The 17999-nt window shown below is 52.8% G+C and overlaps 1 protein-coding gene across 1 annotated transcript in view; it reads right to left on the bottom strand.

Annotated features, from left to right (window-relative positions):
- Positions 1–17999, bottom strand: part of CCDC33 (coiled-coil domain containing 33) — a 138570-nt gene that overhangs the window by 39167 nt on the left and 81404 nt on the right. The window contains 1 exon segment of the mRNA XM_052659526.1: positions 6387–6580. Within this exon segment, the coding sequence (XP_052515486.1) occupies positions 6387–6580 (194 nt within the window).

Below are 17999 nucleotides of genomic sequence, written 5' to 3' on the forward strand. Positions count from 1 at the left end.
CACTCTGCTTTCTGGGGGCTGACCCCAGGCTCTTGGCCTCGTGATGCTCACGACCTGAGCTGATGTTCCTGCTACTAGCTCCCACTGATGTGCGTGGCGTCCATACTTGGGGACCACTGTCGGCAGCTGCCTCCTACCCAGGACGCATCACCTGCTACCACATGGTGCCCGGGGAGCCGAGGTTGTTGCTGAAACTCACCTCATCAGTCTGCAGTCCTCTTCCTAGGCCAGAGCCTGGGGGCAGGACCAAGGCTCCAGTCACAGCCCAGGGACCCCAGGGGGCTTTGGAACATCTGCTCCAACCTCCTCTGCAGACAGAGGAAGGGACTGGGGCCCAGAGAAGGGAAGGGAGTTCAAGGTCACTTCAAGGAGGAGTGCTGTGAGTGTGGGGGGCACAGTGTGGCGCTGGGCTGACAGGTGGAGGGTACATGTCCTATGGCTGTGGGGGGCTGAGGGGGCTACTACCTTGAAAGCAGCAGGGCTGGGGCAGAGGCAGGGGAGAGCCCACGCCATGATCCCATCCCGATTTGCCTGGGACTCAGGTTTAGCTCTGCAAGTCCTATGTCCCGGGATCCCTCAGTCTTGGGCAAACAGGGACTGTTAGACTCCATAAAGGCCATGCCAGGCAGACTCGCAGGCCCAGGCTCACAGGTGTCCCTGCTACATGCCAGCCCTTTCTGATGGCTCCTCACCAGTTCCATTTGACCCTGAGAGGCAGGCAAGGCAGGTAAGTGGTTCTCTTCAATTACAGAGGGAGAAATCAAGGTCCAGGGACACAAAGGGCTCCAAGTCACCCTGGGAAGGCACAGCAGAGCCAACCCCTCTCTGCCTGGCTGGGAAGGAAGCCGTCCCTGGGCTGGGAGGTCTGCCCTCGGTCTCCCGAGCCACCCCCTCCACAGCTGTGTGACCTGGGAGGAGCCACAGTGCCTGCCGCCTTCCTTCCTTACCTCATCCTTGAAATGGGGGCCCTTTGTCTTGGGGAAATGATGTCTAGAGGAGTTGAAGTCAACCTACCAGGTTAAATGGGGGTGGGGACAGCTGGGGAAGGGGACACAAAGGAAACGGGGTAGGCGGAGATCAAGGGATCATTCAGGGTTCAGCAGACTCAAGAGAGGAAGAGAAACAAAAGTGTGATGCTCGGAGCAGGGCAGGCATGTGGGGACCAGGAAGGGGAAAGATGAAGGGAGGGGGTTAGGCTTTCAAACAGAGAATGAAAGAAATGAGTTATTCCAGTGCGGTGAGGTTGGAAAAACTCCACTGAATCTTTAAACAACCCTCGTCAATTATTCATTCATCTGCTGGTATGAGGGCCCTCTGGTCTGCCACAAATCTCCTCTGAGCAGTGGAGGAAAGGAGGGAGGGAAGGAAACAGAGGGGGCATGGTTTGGGGGGGCACTGGAGGAGAGAGACAGAGGAAAGGGCAAATATTTCCCGGCTACTGTGTACCTACCCTGCTCCTCCTACCTGCTGGGAACTCCCAGCTCTTCTGGGCCTCTTCCCACCCTACCTCCCGCCACTACCTTCCAGGCCCCTGCACAGTTGGGCACACGGCTGGGCACCTGGCTCTGGGGCAAGTTCTTTTTTCCTGGCTGGTTGGAGAAATTGCTATTGGAGCTGCTGGGGAACAGAAATCTGGGCAATGGCAAGGGTTTTACAAGCCCCAGTGAGTGGAGCTGCTCTGTCTGGAGGCTGCCTGGGGCCCCTCATCTATTGCTTGGCTCAGCAGGAGGTGGGCTCAGGGTGTCTAGGGAGCGAGCAGGGAATGCTTACAAGTTGTTTGGAATTTGGAGAGTTAGCATGTTTGGGATGGCTTAAAAAAATTATTTATTTATTGGTCTGTGTGGGTCTTAGTTGTAACATGTGAGATCTAGTTCTCTGACTAGAAATTGAACCCAGGCCCCCTGTACTGGGAACTCAGAGTCTTAGCCACTGGACCAGCAGGGAAGTCCCCTGGGATGACTCTTAGTATCTCATTCTTCACCCTCACTCAAAAGCCTACCTCTTCCAAAGAAGGCTCCCTAGGCTGTTCAGAAAGGAGGTGAAGGCTTTCTTTAGCTCTGCCCAGGACTAACTCTGGACTCAAGGTCACACTCACAAAGGCCCTGACCCGGGTGGGTCCACTCGGGACTGGCACTTTGCACCTCTTGGACAGAATGGAACTTGAAAAGCCTGTGTCAAAATCAGGTGTCTTGAATGAAGGGAGGAAGAATTGACTGCCCTGAAGGCAGATCCAAGGGCACACTAGGGCACACTAGGGCACACCAGGGCACACCAGGGCAAGCGCGGCCAGTAAGGGAAGAGGGGTGTGGAGTTGGGACAGGCAGGCCCAGGGCGGCAGGGAGCATCAGCAGTATCCTCCTGGAAGAGGGGGCACAGACCCTGTTCTCCTCCACTCCCTTCTCTGTTCCCAAGGTGATCCTTTCTCCAGCAAATGTTCAGTTTCCTATTAGGCTCTGGAGGAAATCAGCGGCAGAATCATTTCTGGGCTCTGGGGAGTGTGCTCAAGACCAGACACAGATTAATGACTCCTGGAATCAGGTGGTGCTGAGAGGCTCCCAGTCCAGATATAGCGGCTGAGAGCCGAGGGACACAGTCAATCGTGAGCCCACCGCTGTCCGCCAGGCTCCGCTTCTGCTGACCGCTCCCTGACGGCATATCCAGGAGTCATGCACCCGTGACGGTGCCATGGCCACCCAGATGTGTGCTAGTGCAGTGAGGTGTCTTTCCGCATTCTGTGGCTGTGTCTACAGTGTGCACACTGTGGCCTTTGCCCACTGCCGTGCTCCGTGGCTGTGCCTTCCTCTACGCTGGCTGTGTGATATCATTGTGTGGCTTGGGTCTATTGCTGTGCAACGACGCTCCACAGCCCCCTGGCCGTGGCCTATAGCTTGTCATTGTGTCTCTCGGTCACATGGCTCTCTGATTGCTATGTAATTTTGTTTGGTTGCTATGGAACCCATTGCTACACGCGCCCTGTCACGGAACTGTGCACAGTTGCTACCCACCCACGGTCTAGTCCTTGTTCCTGGGCTCTGCTGGCTGCATGAATGCTTGTCTGGCTCCTGCGCTGGTCCTTCGAGGCTCTGGCTAAAGGCTTGGACCTGGAGCTGGGGGCTGAGTCTCGGACTCAACCAAAGCAGAGGTGGGAATAATCAGCATGGTAAATCTGTGCTGATAAGAGACAGAGAGAGACAGAACAATGATGCACTGGAGGACGGAGGCTGGGCTGGAGGGTAAAGGGAATGGAGACAAAAGTTAGCAGAGAATAGGCTGGAAGCTGGGTCTGGGACAGGATGAATGGGAAAGAGATACAGGCAGGCCTGTTGCCTGAGTACTCTGAGTGTCTGAGGGATCCAGTGGCATCAGGGTGGCCAAAGGGCCCAGGGCTGGATGTGTGGGCCTCTGCAGCCATCTGGTGTTCACTTGGCTATGTGCAGGACACCCTGGGGTGGTGGAGTCAGAAAGCCTCGGGCAAGGGTGGTCCCACGGCTGGGCTTCCTCACTGACATCCTTTGCAAAATTAGGAGACTGTCCTGGATACTCTCTCTAAGGTTCTTTCTGATGCCCTTGTCCAGCTAGGAATTCTCTCACACGGTCCCAAAGCATTTACCTACATCTGTGTAGAACCAGGCCTGCCCTGGGCCCTGGAGCTCAGAGATGAGGAAGCCAAAGTGCTCTTAGTTCAAGTTCTGGAAGGTGGTGGCTGAGGGTACCGAATTCAACAGGAAGCTAGGGCGAGAAGCCAGTGCTTGAGACCTTGCCACGTACCCAGCAAAGGGGAGGATAGAGGACTGAGTCCACCAACGAGGGTGCTGCGGTGATACCCAGAGAGGGCACGCTGGAATTAGTTCTCCATATAGACCCAGCTCACACCTCTGACAGGGTACAGGGCAGCCCTGAGCCCCCTTGTTCATACTCAGAGCCTCCTCACATCCTGCCTTAGTGCCCTCGGGCCACTTATTTCTCCTCCTACCCCCTGTCAGTCATGATATTTATTCAACCCCTCGCTCAAAAAGGGTTCCTCCTGGTGGCTAGCTTTGACTTCTCAAGTGCAATATGGACTCATCTCCACAGCTTAATGCTTTAGAGAGGGTCAAGACTAGCTGGCCACTATCCAAGTTATTATCCTTTAAGTATTAGAGGACATTAAATATATATATATAAATAAAATGTTTAAATTTGCCCACCTATTGGATCCATCCTATATGTAAAGGCCCTTTCCCCTCAGCTCTTTTTTTTTTCTCCTTCTTACCCTCATCATTGCCATTAACACCAATGCATTTTGTATGCAGTATGAGAAGTCCAGCTCAGCCCATTCCAACACTTTCTATTAATAAGTCATACCCTCCCCAACCAAACACAAAGACCATACTAAGTTATCTCTGTCTTTGTGCACGGGTGCTAAGTTGCTTCAGTCATGTCCGACTCTTTGTGAGCCTATGGACCACAGACCACCAGGCTTCACCGTCCATGGGATTCCCCAGGCAAGAATAGTGGAGTGGGTTGCCATTTCTTCCGCCAGGGGATCTTCCTGACTCCACGGATTGAATCCGTGTCTCTTATGTCTCCTACATCGCTAGTTCTTTACCACTAGCGCCACCTGGGAAGCCCCCATCTCTATCTAATTTCTCTCAAATAATCCAGAGCCGCTGACTTCAACTCAGACCTCAGATCCTCTGCCAAGCAGAAATGTTCACCAGACTCCAAACCAGAGAGGGCTGCCATGCACAGCACCCGGAGTGGGGCCCATACGGCTCCCTCCTTGGTCCCACTGGCCCAGCACCTAGTTCTACTCCCTGGGACAGTGTGAGGTCTGCATCCAGCAGTAAGTGGGGCCTCACTGGGTGATGACCGAGGCTTGGCTGGCTCAGCATCCCCCAGGAGACCCCCGGAGCTGGAGGGGTGAGGGGAGGAGAGTGCCCTGGAGGGGTGAAGTCTCTGCAGGGCAAGACCAGGGACGGAATGCCTTTGCCTTTCTCCTTCCTCCCGGTCTACCTTTCCCCTCCTGTGGCGCCTTCCCTTTTCCTTTCTTCCCTGTTTCCCCTCCTCCTTTCTCCCGTGCACATCCTCTGCTCAGAGACACAAGAGGGGTGTCATGAGGCCAGGCTGTAGGGGCAGCAGGCATTGGATTATTCACACTACCCAAAGTCTCCAAAGTCAGGCCTGAATCTTTATTTTCAACCCAGCTGATGGGTGGGCTGGCAGGTCAGGCCTGAGCGTCGCTTTCCCGGGGGCAGAGGTGAAAAGAGTGAATGTAGAAGATGGTCTGAGTGCTCTGGGTCTCCAGGAGGGCACCATTGGGGGTGGGCAGGGGCACTCCACGTGGGGGCATCCTGGCACCCCCAGTGGACAGCTCCCTCCCTATTGGTCTGATGGGACGTGTTCCAGGAAGGTGCAGAAGTGCCAGGGGAAGATGCGGAGGCTGTCGGTGGCGAGGGGTAAATCCTGGGAAGAGGAGGCCCAGGGCTCCCCTAGGGGCCGGTGGCCTCGGCTCGGGCCTTTCCTCAGTGTCTTCCAGAGCAGTGTTCCCCATGGGATGCGCTGGGGGAGAAGGGAAGAAGCCATGTGTGATTTCACCCATGGTGGCTGGGGCAGGACTTCAGTGGGGGCCCTGGACGGTGCTGTCTTTCTGGTGGCCAGTCTGGAGCTTTCCGCCTCAAGGGGCTGGGACTGGGCCATGACCCCTCATCCAAGGAAGGCATCATTTCAGCCACCTGCACCATCCCTCTCCCAGCGTCTGGTCAACAGGAAGCCAGACCAATTCCCGGGACTAAGGGCAGAGACTCTGTGACCCAAGACCGAGTCTCTTTTTCTCTGAGCCCCAGTTTCCTCTTTTGAAAGTTCAAACTCTCGGGGGCTTCCCATTACCCAGAGGGCGAGCTCCCAAGGAAGTTCTGTGTTGATGGCAACTTGAGTCAGAGGAAGGAACCCAGTCTTACAAGTGTGGCAGGGGTTTGTTTGGGAAGAAATCCCTGGTGTGTGTGTGCCCAGTCGTGTCTGACTCTTTGCAACCCCCTGGACTGTAGCCCGTCAGGCTCCTCTGTCCGTGGAATTTTCCAGGCAAGGATACTGGAGTGGGTTGCCATTTCCTCCTCCAGGGGAATCTCCCTGACCCAAGGATCAAACCCAGGTTTCCTGCCTTGCAAGCAGATTCTTTACCACTCCACCACCTGGGAAGTGCAAATGGGAGTTCCATTCAAAAGGAAAAGAGACTAGGTAAAATGAAGAATTCACCCATTTAGGGTGACTCACATACAGAAGGAGCCTAAAGGGAAGGTCCACTGGCCACCTAGGAGTGAACAGCCCACAGGTGGCTGGCAAGCCCCTTCCCCAGGCCCAATCCCCACTCTGGCCCTCCTAGCCTGGCTCGGAGGGGAGACATTCACCGTTTCTCGGGACACCTTGGGCACCTGAGACTTGGCCTCTGTTTCCTGCCAAGTGGATGTGATGGACCCAATCATGCAGCTCACCGTGGCCTTGGACCAGAACTCACGGATGACACCCAGCTTCTCATCTAAAATCTTGGGGTCCAGGACGGGCAGGCCTTTGCTGTAGTTTGGTGTCAAGTTTTCTGGCCTTTGTGGAGAGAAGGTGCAGAGACGTGGCTCTGTGACTTTTCTACCATAACCGTGCCATTCCACACCCCCAAGCCACTCTTCATGGCTCAGGAGGCCTGCATGCCTGGCCCCTGTCTACCTCCGACCACCTGCCTCCTGCTCACTGCACCCTAACCACACTGTCCTTGCCTTTCTTCCAACGAGGAAAACCTTCCCTGAAGCTCTTTCTAGCTTCAGGGCCTTTGCATCTGCTGTTCTCTCTATCTGGAGAGTCCCTTACGTCTTTACATGGCTATCCACTTCTCATCATTCAGGTCGCAGCCCAGATGGGCTCTTCTCAGAGGGGCCCTGCCTTGGAGAAAGAGGCCCATCCCACCTAAAGTAACACTTCCTCCAATACATTCTATCCACACTATCCCATTTTACTGTCTTCACAGTATTTACCAGAAAATTCATTTTCAAAAAATGTGTTTCCTTGTTGACTGTCTGCCTCCCTCCTCCATTCTCCACACTAGAATGCAAGTTACTAGTGAACAGGGACCCCATTTATCCTTAGTGTCTGCCTGATTGTAGGTATTCAAGAAGTATTTGTGGTTTTTTAGTATTTATTTTATTTATTTGGTGTGCTGGGTCTTAGTTGTAGCACATGGGATCTTCGATCTTTGCTGCAGGGTGTGAGATCTTTAGTTGTGGAATGTGGGATATAGTTCTCTGACCAGGGATCACACCCAGCCCCCTGCATTGGGAGCAAGGAATCTTAGCCACTGGACCACCAGGGAAATCTAAGAAATATTTGTTGAAGGAATAAATAAATTGTGCCATCTGTGACTCCAACCCTTGGTGTGATAACAGCAGATTTGAAAGCCTCTCTGCTCCTTTGACACCCTTTGCTTTGTAGACTTGCTTTCCTTCCCATCTCCTCATCTCACCCTCTCATCTTCTCTTCTCTGATGGGCCTCTTTCTCCATCCATGTTGTTTTTCCTAATTCTCTTCTTCCTCCCTTGGCATGACTAATACTCCCATCTCTGCTTATCCAGAATTTAACCCCACTCAAATACCAGCCCCTCCAGGAAACCTTGAGAGTCCCTTGGACAGCAAGGAGATCCAAGTAGTCAATCTTCAAGGAAATCAACCCTGAATATTCATTGGCAGTGCTGAAACTGAAGCTCCAACACTTTGGCCAACTGAAGCAAAGAGCTGATTCATTGGAAAAGACCCTGATGCTGGGAAAGATTGAGGGCAGGAGGAGAAGGGAGCAACAGAGGATGAGATGGTTGGATGGCATCACTGACTCAATGGACGTGAGTCTGAGCAAACTCAGGGAGACAGTGAAGGACAGGGAAGCCTGGCGTGCTGCAGTCCATGAGGTTGAAAAGAGTTGGACGTGACTTAGCAACTGAACAACAGCAACGAGCAGCAACAACCCTTGATGGCCTCCACACACACTTGCTCGAAGCTCTTCTGGGTTCTCCCAGCCCAGCAGCTGGCTTTTTCTGCTCTCACAAGCATGTGTGTTAAGCCAGTTGCGTCCAGTTCTTTGCGATGCTATGGACTATAGCCCACCAGAGCCCTCCGTCCATGGGATCCTCCGGGCAAGAATACTGGGGTGGGTTGCCGTGCCCTCCTCCGGGGGGTCTTCCCGACCCAGGGACTGAACCTGCATCTCTTGCACCTCCTGCACTGGCAGGCAGGTTCTTTACCACTGGCGCCACCTGGGCAGCTTTCTGCTCTCACATTTTCCTCCGATTCTAGGTTTATTTGCCACTTTTGTTTTTCTGGCAAAACTTTAAGTTGCTCAAGCTTAGGGATATGTCTCATACTCCCTTTGGGGAGAGATTACTTGAAAGCTCTGTTGAAAATCCATGTTAGCCTCCAAAATGTGCCCACTGTTCAAAGAACTGTGTAGTCAGTCTGAAGTTTGCAGGTACCTCAACAGTGACCCACTTCCACCCTACTTCAGCTGTTGGGATCCTGTCTTGGCCACACAGTGGACAAATTATTCCACTGTCTAGAGTGTTGTGCTAGGAGCAAATTGAACAACGGGCACCATGCCAACCAGGACAAACGTGCTCAGCGTTAGACATGCCCGAATGTCTGACCCTGAACAAAACAGAACGAATGCAGGTGGTCCTCTCTTTAAGTGGATGCTCTGTATGAAAGTCCACACATATGGACCAGTTGAATTAGGACAACGACCCTTCCCATTACTTGTGCATGCATGCACGCTCAGTTGCTAAGCTGACTCTGACTCTGTGACCCCATGGACTATGTAGCCCACCAGGCTCCTCTGTCCATGGGATTTCCCAGGAAAGAATACTGGAGTGTGTTGCCATGTCTTTCTCCAGGGGATCGTCTCAATCCAGGGATAGAACCGCTTCTCCTGCACTAGCAGGCAGATTCTTTTACCACTGAGCCGCCAGAGAAGCCCATTACCTTTAAAAATAAATTTGGTGGGGATTTCCCTGGTGGTCCAGTGGTAAAGGACCACCTTCCAATACAAGGGACAAGGGTTTGATCCCTGGTCGGGGAACTAAGATCCCACATTCTGAGGGGCGACTAAGCCCAAGCATCACAACTACTGAGTCCCTGCATGATGGAATCCATGAGACACAACTAGAGAGAAGCCTGTGCATCACAATGAAGATCCGGTACCCTGCAACTAAGTCACAATGCAGCCAAATAAACACATAAATAAGTAAATGCTTAAAAAATAAGATAAAATAAATTTGGTGCACAGAACTTCATTAACAAGAAGCATTTTCAGGCTTGCATCAGCAGATTAAGGGACATTCATACAAGTACAGAGGTATCCTGTCCAGTCTGGGCCTCACCCCCCCTCCCTCCATCAGATGGGTACCAGGAGAAAGTTGCTGTATGAAGACTCTGGGGATGGGAAGAGTGAAGCACTGGGTGACCTCGAGGCTGACGTCGGCACTGACTGCACTTCATAACCAAGACTTCTGGGGCTGTTTTGTCCCTGGATATGAGGCCTGGCTATCTCTCTCATCAGCTCCTCTCAGTAAGTTTCATTCATTCAGAGACTCCCCACTGAACATGCCCTCTGTAAAGCATCTGAGTCAGATGCTTTGGGGTTTTCTGGTCGTCTGTGTGTTTTAGGTAGTAGAAAGCACCACGTCTGTCTCCTGTTTGGAACAGCTGAACACCAGACTGGCTGTAGCAGAAAGATGGCAGAATGTGTACCGGTTGGATGGATAGGTGGGAGGATGCAGGAGAGAGGGAAGGAAAGAATAGCTAGCCAGAGCAAAGAGCAACTCCCATTTGACCAATTGGCCCCTGGGACTGGGGTGAGATGCTGATTCAGGACCTATAATGACATTTCTCCTCATTTCCAGGCAGAAAGCCAATCTGGATGCCCTGGATTTCATAGACTGCCATCTAATCCAGTTAGGGGAGGAAGTAGAAGTAATGAAATCAAAGGCGAGGTCTCCAGAGGTACCCCCGTCGGTTCTGAAAGCAGGGACACATTGCTGACAGTGTCCCTCCCCCCACAGCCTGTCAGCCTGATATCCACCCTGTGTGGTCCCAGTACCAGGTGGGTCAATTTGGTGACCCAGAGCCAACACTTACTGGAACCCTGATCAGGGCTGGGCACTCACCAGGTACTACTTTTATGTGGATTCGGAAATGTATTATGTATAATTCATTTAATTTCATCACAAAGATAAACGTGCGACAGACCCCTCAGTCCAGACCACCCCATCAGTTGCTGGTGGGCAGAGGGGTTGTTCCAAGGAGGAGGAAAGGAAAGGCAGGGTATTTACGGACTTCAGTCATACCCCCTGTGGACTCCCCGCGGCTCTTTCTATAGCCTCTGCCAGACTTGGTTCCCGCTCTGTCCTCTCCATGGCTGGCCCTGGCCTCTACCTGTTTCCACAGCTGCTTCATGCCAGTACCTCCTCAGCCCCTACTGCTGCAGGCCTACTGCCCACATTTCCAATCCTTGCCCCCATCAGCTCTGCCAAGATTCCTCCCTTCCTGGGGGTTGGGGCAAGGCGGGTGGGAGACTTTTCTAGAAAAATCTTTTTCACTTCCGTATAACGCAGGCTCTAAAGGGAAGGTCAGAGGCAGCTGTTCCAGTCATGTTGATGTAAGGGGCCCCAGGACCACCATAGCACCTCACATAGTGCTTAAATGCTCCCCAGTCATTCCCTTTCTTTAGGGCCAACACTGCCTGCCCACATTTTGGGGAGGGGGTCGTGCCCTCCTCTCCTTGCTCTTCATGGGATGGAGCTTGTCTGACACTACAGGTAGCAGTGAGTCAGGCTGAAGCAGTGCTAAAATGGGGACGGAAAGAGGGTGGGGCTTTGGGGACTAGCTCTTCCGTATTCAGGTCCAGCCTTGCCTTGCTCTCCTTCCCTTCTTCTAGGTGGGGGAGGAGGCTGCTGGTTCACCCCACAAGCCTGCTTATTTGCTCTTCTGTTGGTAAGCTTGGCCCTGCCTGCGGAGGAAGCCTGGGGCTGACAAGTGGCCCCGCGCTCTGTGGCTCCACGGCTACAGCACGTCCTGCTTCATTAGGGCTGTAATTAGGAGACTTACTCTGAAAGCTCAAAGTGATGCACAGCCGTGCACTGGCTCAGACTCAGCGCCCAGCCCACCGCTCCTTGTCTTGCTGCAGCTGCCCCACACCACATGAGCATGGAGGGGAGAAGACACCCCTTCTTTATCCTTCTCAGCCCTCGCTGTTGCCTGCAGAGGAGGGTCTGTTGAGACAGACCAGGCCAATAGCATTAAGAGGCTCAAGGCGTCTTGGGTCACTTGTCTCCCCCCTCCCCCGCCCCCCCCGCCCCAGCATCTTCTGCCTCCCTCCTACTCAGTTCATCCCCTAGATCCCTGATCATGCAAAATGCAACAGTTCCAACCTGCCCTGGCAATTACAGACTAGCCGGGTTGCAGCTGCTGTCCTCGGTTCTGAAAGTGCCCGTCTTGAGGCCTGCCTGCCTCTCGCCCCGCCCAGAACCTTCTTGCTGGAGCGCACAGGCCTCTTAATTCAATTAGCTGGCTCTGAACCCTCCCCAGGGATCCTGAAGCGGAAACTGACAAATTCTGTTTAACAAAGACATTTGTCCCCCGCCCTACTGGCTTTGGGCTCTGCCCGCCTGTATCCTGCTCATTAGGTATCTAACAAAGTGCGTCCCGAGAAATCTGCTTCCAATCGCTAGTAATTCACGAGGCCTGATGCAATTTTCTCCCTGATAAGGGTGTCTCGCCCGCTGGCAAGCGCTGTAATGAGCCCTGTGCCGTGGATCCCCCTCAGTCGCCGCTTTGTCATTTCCTGTGGCTGCAGTTGTAGGTTCTTATCTCTTCAGCTGAAGGCGAGGCTCAGGCAAGGAGTCCCTCCAAGAGGGCTTGCCACCTCCCTTGAATATCGAAAGCCTCATTTATGACAAACCATGTGGTCTGGCAGCTGCAGTGGGGTTTGAAGTTCTGAGTCTGTCTGCCAGCCAAGAAGGGCCCAAGTGTTAATCCTCACTGGGGCCATGATTCATTCTCCAGAAAATGGTGTCAGAGGGTTAATCTAAAAGCAAGTTGCGGGGTCAGAGGAGGGGAGCCAGTGATAAAGATTTTTAAAAAATTCTGGCAGAGATTTTAGTATTAAATAGAGCCCTGCCTATGGCTCAGTGGATAAGCTGTGGGCTTTCTCTTGTTAGCCTGAAACCTTGTCTTTCTGTGCTGAATCTTTCCCCTTGGGTTCCCTCTATTCGTATCTAGAGAGATCCGTCCAATGTATAGATCAAATCACATCTTACTGCTGATCAAACCTCTTCCTCAGCTTCCTATTGTGTGTCTGCGTGTGTTAGTCACTCGGTCGTGTCTGACTCTTTGGTACTGTGGACTGTAGCCAGTCAGGCTCCTCTGTCCATGGAATTCTCCAGTCAAGAATATTGGAGTGGGTTGTCATTCCTTTTTCCAGGGGATCTTCCTGAACCAGGTATCAAACCTGAGTCTCCAGCATTGCAGGCAGATTCTCTACTGTCTGAGCCACCAGGGAAGTCCAGCTTCCTACTGCTATATGACAAAGTCTAAACTTTTTATCCTGGCATCCAGACACTCCACAGTCTAGGCCTCATCTAACTCTCCAGTCTTGCTGCCCACCACAGTTCCCTCATGTCCCATGCACTCCAGACATGCTTCTGGGGCTTTGCACTTGTGGTTCCCCTGTCTTGCCCATTTCCAAGCCACTCTTTGAGGCAGAGTGTAAACCATGCTTCTCTATGACTCTTCCCCTGTGCTCAATGCATCTACCTTAGCTAGAACCCTTAGCGAGGTGGATACTGATGCTCTTTTGGAGTGCTTTACTGCTTGTGCAGGTGAGGGATCTAATAAACGGCTGATGAATTCATGCCTGAATGACCTTGGCTGGACCCACGGCACTCATGGTTTGGCTGAAAGGAGGTCTAGGCTGCTGTAGTCTGGCTTTGAGATAGGGAAAAACCCAAGAGCAGCCTCCACTTTCTAAGAAGTTTGTTCTGAAAGTTTCTGCCCAGTCTTACTTCCCCACCTCCCCTTCTTCAATCCATCAGCTATGCATTGGGCTCATGGGAAGAGGAGAGCAGGCCAGAGGAAGGCCCAGATGTCCAGTTTCCAAGTCTGTATCCTGACTCAATCCATTCCATCTGTGGCTGGGAGTCGTAGGCTCACACTCAAGGCAGCACGGGGTGATCAGGGAGGCATTCAGGATGAGCCTGCAGTGTGGCTCTGGGTTCAGCTCTGGCTTCCCTGACCTGGGAGCTCACAGGTCTTCATTTTCTCTATCTTCTCTCCAGCCCCCAGCTCAGGGCTCTGGCCTCTGGAGACATGATTGTCTGTCTGTTCTGCATTTCTTCATTCCCTGAAAAATTGCTGTGAGACCAAATGTGGTGTTGGTGACGTTTATCTTCAGCACTCGGCAAGGCCTCCTGATGTCCTTATGGATGGGAATCTGGTGGAGCAGCTGTCATGAGGGGCGGGCGCCGAGTGATGGATTAGCAGGGCTCTGTCGTTCCCCTCCCCCAGGAGCCCTGTCCTCATCTCTGATGAGTTCAACGTGTTTGTCAGCGACTTGGGTGAACAATAGGAAGCACTCGCTTTACTGAGCGTCTGCCAGACCCTGTGCTGGGCACTTACACACGCTCCCTCGTTCAATGCTCACTACATTCCTGGCCGGTAGGGATCGCAGCCCCTTTCTATAGATGAGTAAAGTAAAGCTTAAGGTGGCTAAGATCAAGTGGAAGATTCAGAACTCAAACCCAGTTCTAAGGATGCATCTTTTTTTTCACTGCACGTTGCAGCAAAGTGTCCTAACCATGTCAACAGATGACCTGGAGCTTGGGGTGGGGTGGAGGCGGGGCTGTGAATGTGTGACCCAGGATGAAATCAGAGTCCAGGATGATCTCAGGTCCAGACAATATGCCGAGACACAGAAGGTGAAATACCGCAGGGAAGAGAAGCCCTGCTTAAGCTCGAAATGGAGCAGCAGAAGGTCAAGGTGAAGATGTGCTGCCTGACAGTGGCTCGCATCCAGACTGGACTTCTTGGCTCTGAATGGGCCCCCACAGCCTTGGTCAGTAATCAAATAAAGCAAACGATAGACTTCGGCTGCACCAAAGGGGAGAAAGTATTTGCAGGAAAAGGGTGCTGGTCCTATTCTACCCACCGATACGGAACGAGTTCCACAGTTTTCAGGGGACACTTTACGGGGGGTGTTGGCACGGTGAGGTGAGCAGGAGGGTGAGAAGCGAAACACTCAGTGTGACTAAGGACAGTCAGAGGAAGGAGAGTTGGTCAGGCTGGAGATGACGCCAGTTTGCAAACAACAGGGCTGACCTGGGCATGGGAGCTGATTTCTCCAGAGCTGATCTCAGAAGGGAAAAGGCAGGACTGGGAGAGGCAACTGGAGAGAGGTAGGGAGAAAGAGGCCTATAAGGGAACTGATGGAGACTGGAGAGGGCTTCCTGAGAGGTAGTGAGCTGCCTGTCATGAGAAGTGAGCAAGCAGAGTCTGTCAAACCTTGTGTGTTGCAGGGAGTGTCAAAAGTCCTCTCTGAGGCAGGGAGCAGCGTGGGAAGGTTGAATCATAACCAACAGCCTGTGCAGGGAGTATGGAGCACCTCTGGGAGGGGTTGAGGCACTGTGAAAAGCAGGCAAGAGCCTCTTATGGTGGGATGGTGAGCCCTGCCCCAACACTGAGCACCTGTGAGCCAAGGGCCAGGCGGGCCCTGGAAAAGCACAGGCTCTGCCCTCTCACGCATCTGTCTCCAGCTTCCTTTGGTTGTATGGGAAGATCTCTGAATTGGGCCTAGAGTCTGAGCAAGTGGGGAAAGGGTACCCGGGAACTGGAGACAGACAGACAATTTCTCTGTCTCTTGCCATGTGGCCTGGGAGAATGGGAGGACAGGGAGGGAGGGGGCTCAGGGTGAGGTTCGGGGCTGGGGATAGGGCAGGGAAGACAGTCAGGGATGTTGTGAGGTTGAAAGAGGGGAAAGAGTATTTTATTTCTGGATTCACCATTGTCCTTACAGTAGCATTTCCAGAGCTGAAGTCTTGGGGGTGGAACTGAAGCTCCCAGAGGATAGAACTGATTGAGGAGGCAGCTGTGCTACCCTGGACACTGGGTCTTCTGGGCAGCTGGGCTTGGTGAGGAAATAGAGATGAGCTTGTGTTGGGGCTTCTCTGAGGACCAGCCCCAGGGCTGTCATGTGTCGTTTCCAAAAATCCATAAAAATTCATCAGATGTCTGCATGGTTCTGCCTGTCACCTGCCCTCCACTCCACATTTGCGAAACAGCCACTTGTCCCCACTCTGGGCTGGTCTCCAGAGAGATCTTTGTAAGTGGGTTGAATAAAGGCACCAGGCAGCCTTTTGCATGGCCTCAAAGCCCTGCCCCCCACCTTGAGGAGAACAAGGAGGGGGAAGGTCAGATCAGATGAGACTTTGGGAGCCACCCTCAGTGGGGAGAGCAGGGGCCACCTCTGCCTCTCCTTCAGTGCACCCTGTCTGTGACAAACCCAAGGAAGCAGTGGGCTTTGAATCCTCCAGCAACTCTCAGGGCTGTGGGCTAACGAGAGGTGGCTACCCACCCGAGAGGCCCTACCTTGCCTGGTGACCTGGCACCCTGCTTTGGCAAGACTCTAGGTCCCAAATCCCAGCCCCAAGAGAACACCCAGATGACAGTAAGGATTTGTCCCACATTGGGCGGAGGCGTATTTCCAGGCAAGGAGTCAGGAGCTGACACAATGAGCTCCTACTGTGTGCAAGCCAGGCTCCCATCCACATAGTCAGCTTAGGAAACCCAGTCAGTGATCTCACTTCAAAGAGGCTGTCTGCAAGCTGCAGGGCACCCAGGATGCTGTGGGATCCAGAAACCAGTTCATTAAAAGCGGCAGACTGCTTAGCCCGGAGAAGCCCAGACTCCTGGGAGACAGATTGCACTCTTCAAAGAGTAGAGGCCAAGATCAGAGAGGGAGGCTATGGGTTTATTCATGTATGTATATGTGGAGTGGCCATTGACTCCTAGGTTCTCAGAGTTGAATAGACCTCCAAGGTGAACTCCCACTGAATAGGCCATGAAGAGAAGTTTTCCATGTATATGCAGGTGTCCATGTTTTCCTAGGTTTTGTATCTGTGTGTAGTTATACGTGTATGCACTCATCTACACACACACAACTCCAGCTTAAGGCAGGTCACTCTAAGCAGCAGGTGTCCATTGAGGAGTTCCATCGGAGGGAAAAAGCTTAACCCGTCACCAGCAGAACCAGCTTCAAACCCAGTACCCCAACCTAGGAAACAGCTCTCTCTTGCCATTGACTGTGATGGCAGGCTTGGTTGTGTAGTCTGCCCACCAGCGTGCTGGAGGGCTTGGAAGGAGGCTTGCTGGGGTTGCACAGTGGCTCCAGAGGGCAGAGTCAGCAGCCTGGGGCAGAGGGAGAGCCCCTAGAGGCAGGGTGGGCTCAACGTGGAGAGAGCACTTCTATCAGCTGTAGCCACTGAACCATGGGACTGGCTGCTTCTGGAGGTAGTGAGCTCCCGACTGGGCAGAGCAAGAGGAAGAGGCTGGGATGACCATCGTGGTGGACAGCATCACAGAGAGTCCTGTCCACGTGAGCTGTCCAGAGAGACACTTCTGTGGTCTCTGCCTATTTGGAAGTTCCACAGTGGTGTTGTTCCTGGAGCTCTGAGAATGGATGATATGAGAGCTGTGGCTGCGAGGAAACTGTGTTTACCAGAAGGTCAAGTAACCAGGATGGCCTGTGCCCAAATCTGCAGGGCATGTACGTTCTCAGGGAAGAGGCTGGAGTGCAGAGATGAAGGCTGCGTGACTCCCACCACAAATTGGTGGGCAGCACATTAGGTGGACCAATAAGATGGAAAGAACCCAGTCTTCCTTGATATAGCAGCTTGGCTGGTAAGCTTACTCGGAGAGCCCGGAAGATGCAAAGAGCCTGTCCAAATACTCCCTATCATGTCAACTCATTTGGGGTTCATCAGGCCTCGTATCCTGAGCTGATATCTGCTTGTGAATTGATTTGCTCATTGTCTGGTCCACACTCCCTGCCCTCTAAGAATACAAGCTTTGTGAAGACAGGGCCTTTTCTCATCTTTTTCCATGTAAGACCCATAAACCTAGGACAGTATTGGTTACATAGCAGGTGCTCAGCAAAGACTTGCGGTTTTGTGGAAAACGGTGGCGGTGTTGCAGTAAAGACAATGGTGAGGAGTGGAGCCGGGGACGCGTCCTTTAGGTGGAGCTGCTATACCCTCTGATCTCTTCATCAACACTCTCCTACCACCCTTAGGGAGGAGGACGCCAAAGGGCTCAGACACTAGCAAAGAGCCATGTCCACACCTGAGGAGGGGGAATTCAAGGCAGGCGGGCAGCATGTCTGCCGGCTCCTCCCTCTCCTCATTGCAGTCCACAAGGGCCTCTGAAATTCTAGTCCTCGTCAAATATATGTGGGATAAAAGAAAAAGTGATTGGGTTACCAAGCCTGCAGGAACCTTATGCCAAAGCCACCCATGTTAGCTCTTCATATTCAGGCCCCCACATTGGACTTCAGGATTCTAGAATCAAAGCGAGTCAGTTATTGGCCAATTCTCAGATGGTTTCGCCAAGAAACAGTTTAACCACAAAAAGATTGCGCTTCTGCGTGCGCCAATGCCGGTGTGAAAACATCTGTGTGTCAGTTTGCATGTGTGTGGGGGGGCATGCATCTGTACGCATTAAATGTGCACACCCTTGCAGAGAGGTGTGTAAGCTTGTGTGTGTGTGTCTCTGCATATGTGGTTGTCTATGTGTGGGTTTTCAAATGCGATCTTGTGAGAGCATGTGTAGAACTGTGTGTGTATGAACACTTGGCTGCAGAATCTGAATTTCCTTCAGTACTGTTTTCCTGGTCCACACCCAATCTTGATCCCCTTTCTTGTCCTTTCTTCTCGGAAATCCAT

The sequence above is a fragment of the Budorcas taxicolor genome, chromosome 21, assembly GCF_023091745.1.
Source record: "Budorcas taxicolor isolate Tak-1 chromosome 21, Takin1.1, whole genome shotgun sequence".
In the NCBI taxonomy this organism is placed as follows: domain Eukaryota; kingdom Metazoa; phylum Chordata; class Mammalia; order Artiodactyla; family Bovidae; genus Budorcas; species Budorcas taxicolor.